The sequence below is a fragment of the Notothenia coriiceps genome, unplaced genomic scaffold (assembly GCF_000735185.1).
Source record: "Notothenia coriiceps isolate Sejong01 unplaced genomic scaffold, NC01 NC01_scaffold00021896, whole genome shotgun sequence".
NCBI classification, from domain to species: Eukaryota; Metazoa; Chordata; class Actinopteri; order Perciformes; family Nototheniidae; genus Notothenia; species Notothenia coriiceps.
The window spans coordinates 1-3,891 of NW_011354597.1; the positions used below are offsets into that span (position 1 = coordinate 1).

Genomic DNA, 3,891 nt, shown 5'->3' on the forward strand with positions numbered 1-3,891 from the left:
CTGTTATTTTGGGGGTCGCGGGCTGAAAAGTTTGGGAACCCCTGAATTAAAGGAATACAAAAAATGAATCACTCGGGTAAATCTATAATCAATAGCAGTGAACTGTGCTGCAAGGACAATGTATGACAATACCGGTGTCAGTGTATTGATAATGTTCCTGAAGAGAGTATGTCACAATGAGACGTAGACTCTGTACCTTGTTAAACTTGTCATACGAGGGCTCCCCGATCTGCGGAGGGTTGACCACCAGGTCCATCAGAGCCTGTCCAGGAACAGGAGGACACAGACGGACAGACACCAGCTTAGTGAGCTGAGCCCTCACCTCCTCGTCCAGGTTGATGATCTCCATGTAGCCTCCACGGAAGCCGCACCTAGGAGGAAAACATAAAGGTGTGATACAGAAATGAAGTAACAGTCCAAACTAACTAAAGAGAAAGATTCTTTGAGTCTTGTAACATGCAACTGGAAAGAATGCAGAAGAACTGACATTTACAGCCATTTTTAAATCCAGGATACAAATATTTCTACGTTCATGTGCCTTCTTTTGAGCGACCATGTTTTAACAATGGTCTAATACTTATAATCCTTTAATTCAATTACCTTCCGTTTTACAGAACTTTTTAATGTACTTTGTGCTGTCCTTTAATCCTATTTTATGTATGGGTCTTTGTGTTTTTATTTATGTAAAGCAAACTGAATTGACCCCGTGAAATACAAGTAAACAAATATAAAAATAGACCATGTTACAGTAAATAGGCAAGGCAAGGCAATTTGATTTATATAGCACTTTTCAGCACGTGGCGATTCAAAGTGCTTTACAGATTAAAAGCAAATACATACATTTAAATATATAATCATTTGTTATTTTTACAAGGTAAGAAAGATTGATCCCAGAATGTAGTACAGTAAAATTGACTTACTCTCCCATGTAACACTTGGAGGTGGAGTGAAAAGATACCAGTTCCACTATATCCGAGTACTCCGGCCCCATGTCGAACAGAACCTTCTTGAAGGAGTGGAACTGGCAACCCTCAGCGTACACATTGTCCTGGTACACCTGGAAGATAAAGTCAGAATGACAGCTGTCACAGGGCTCAGAAAACATTAGAGCAGGCAGGTGTTAAAGGAGATGCAGAGAGACAGTACCTCATCGGCCATGAGGAAGAGGCGCTCCTTTGCAGCAAATCGGATTACATCCTCAATGCACTGTCTGCTCTGAACCTGACCTGTGAATGAGAGAGGAGGCTCATTAAGGAAAGGGGTTTGAAAGGAGGGTCAGCCAGGAAGTTACATCCTCTTGCTGCCATCTAGTGGCTCTTATTGAAGCAGTGCATGGAGAGTTGGGTTATGGAGATACGTAGAAGGAAACTAAATCATGAGTTCATCTCATGCAGAAAGGATCTGATTTTAGGTTACGGTTATTGGTTATGTTCATATACAGTACTTATTTGATTATTAAAATGTAAACCGATCTTTTTCATATGGGCGTTTTAGAGTTGTGCCCCCTAGATCAGGTCTCTAGTAATTGTGTGCTCAAAGTGCACCAGATTGAAGCATTTTACTGTTAAAATGTTCCAAAAAAATCTTTCCGGGGGGTCATACCCCCGGACCCCCCTAGAGGATGTGACGTCCACCCCCCAATTCAAACATGTTCATACAATACTGAATACATTTGAAGCCATTTTGACGTCTATTACCTATGTCAATAAGTTTCTGTTTTTGCAGTGTATTTGTCTTTTGTAGAGATTTTTCAGTTATTCTTTACATATAAAATGTCGCCTAAAATCTCACCTAGGGCAGCAAATTGTCTAGAACCGGCCCTGGTGCTAGGCCTCAAGAGCCTTTCTCATGCTGACACATAGAAACAAATTGGCGGGGCGCACTTCGCACGCGCACACACTAAACAATTCCACGCGCTCCGCGCTCACATTATGCTGGGCCCACGTGCCTTAGCACTGCTGCTATGACTCCATCCTAGGGGAAACACTGAGGCTTCAATTAACTTTTGATTGTCTATAATTAACTATAAACAAATATCGGCGTTTTAAAACTACGTTTATATATGTACTTATTTTTACGGTTTGCATATGAGGTGGTCCGCGAAAATCCTTGATAATAAATAGTGGTCCGCATAAACAAAAAGTTTGAGAACCCCTGCCCTAGTGGTTAAGGATACTAACCATATAGCCTTAACAACTTTAAGCAGATTCAAGCAACAAAAAAAATAGATTTGATTTTGTTTTTGCATAGCCCTTTCAGCCCAATGTTTTTTTGTCTCTTTCTCTGTAAATGTTTCATAAAAGGTCCCAAAAATTATCAATAAAAGCACTTTAATCTACAAACTACATTAGAGATAATAAGTGGTTGCTAAATTGTCACAAAAAGAAAAATAATTGTGACTTAGTTAATAAGTTTACAACACCATCTTGTGGTCTTTTTGGCAAATTTATTTTAATCAAACTACCTATTTCCAAGGTAAAATAGGTCATATTTAACTGCTAAAACATAGCAAATTAAGAATATTATTGTTATATTGTATGGTTTATCTCCTAAAACCAACAACTTGATTATCAACTTGCTGAACAACAGAATTCAATATTATATGTGAAAATGCTTGAATTTACTATGGGTCTAATAATCACGTCGAACAAAACAATGAAAGGTCTCTTTACCGGTGGGGTTTCCAGGGTTGATGACGCAGAGGGCTCGGGGGTTGCAGTGACGCCGGGCTTCTTCCAGGGAGCGCTGCAGCTCGCTGAGGTCCATACTCCAGCACTTTTCCTCATTAAGGTAATAGTTGACCTGCACGGCGGCCAGTTCAGCCAGCGCAGCCGAGTACAGCGGATACTGAGGAATGGAGATCATGACCCCCGTACGGGTCTCACCTTCGCCACACACCAGGAGCTTCAGCATGGTCTAAAAGTGCAGGATATGAAAAGATATGTCAGCTGTATGTTTTAGAATTGTAAGTACAAGGTAGCTTTGTCTGCATGACACTTTCTAGGCGTATACAACTGTAGAAAAAGGTCTGAAAAGAAGCAGGTGCCCCAGCTGGTGGTCTCTTTGCTTTTATAACAAATTAAAAAACACATACTGCAATACTACTTATTCACTTTTGTAAACCTTTCAGGACAAAAAAGGAAACTATTTGCTATTAAAAACTACAAAAAGGAAAACACCCTTCTGAAACTCCTAGACACAAAGCTCTTAGATAACCTATGACAAGGGGTTGTGAGTATGTTATTACTGGCTTTGAAGGGTCACACGCCAGTAATGTTTGAGCATCAGTGACCTAATTGCAGCACTTTTTTTGCACACATAAGCATTTATTCTCCTGTGATGTGTCCTTTAAAAAGAGTGAACCAACTCATGAAGGGTTCACTCCAGAATATTTGTTTAATTTGTTCAATGTTGTGAATAAATTCCCCACAAAATAACTGAGAAATTAGGGAGGTTTGAGCTTACAAACAAACACAATTGAAAGTACAATTGAGACACAAAGTCAGTTTAAAAGATGAGACATGTTTAGTACCACAATGCCGTCGCTGGCCCCTGTGGTGAGAAAAATGTTGTCTGGGTCGCAGGGCACACCGCCATCTCTTCGCTCAATGTAGCGAGCCACATCCTGCCGCACTGACTCTATGCCCTGACTGGCACTGTAGGAACCTGAGGGAGATTTCAATGGAGACAAAACAACTTAAAGCTTTAACATAACAAAGCTAATCCCACAGAATGAAACCCACGTACAAAGAGAAAGGTGATAATTGGGGATGTATAAAGAGGTTGTGCTTATGTAAGAAACCAACGCACCCATACTGTTCCCTCCACAGGACTGCAGAATGCGTCGTGCTCTACTTTTAGCATCCTCTGGGAATGAGCTGTCATTCAGCA

The 3,891-nt window shown here is 40.6% G+C and overlaps 1 protein-coding gene across 1 annotated transcript; it reads right to left on the reverse strand.

Annotated features, from left to right (window-relative positions):
• Positions 1-175: 175 nt before the first annotated feature.
• LOC104953516 (alanine aminotransferase 2-like) lies at positions 176-3,886 on the reverse strand (the record flags this gene model as incomplete). Its single annotated transcript, XM_010780462.1, has 6 exons — positions 176-371; positions 921-1,057; positions 1,147-1,226; positions 2,673-2,916; positions 3,533-3,666; positions 3,811-3,886. Coding segments are annotated over 6 exons (867 nt in total), but the record flags the coding sequence as incomplete, so codon positions are not given.
• Positions 3,887-3,891: the final 5 nt, after the last annotated feature.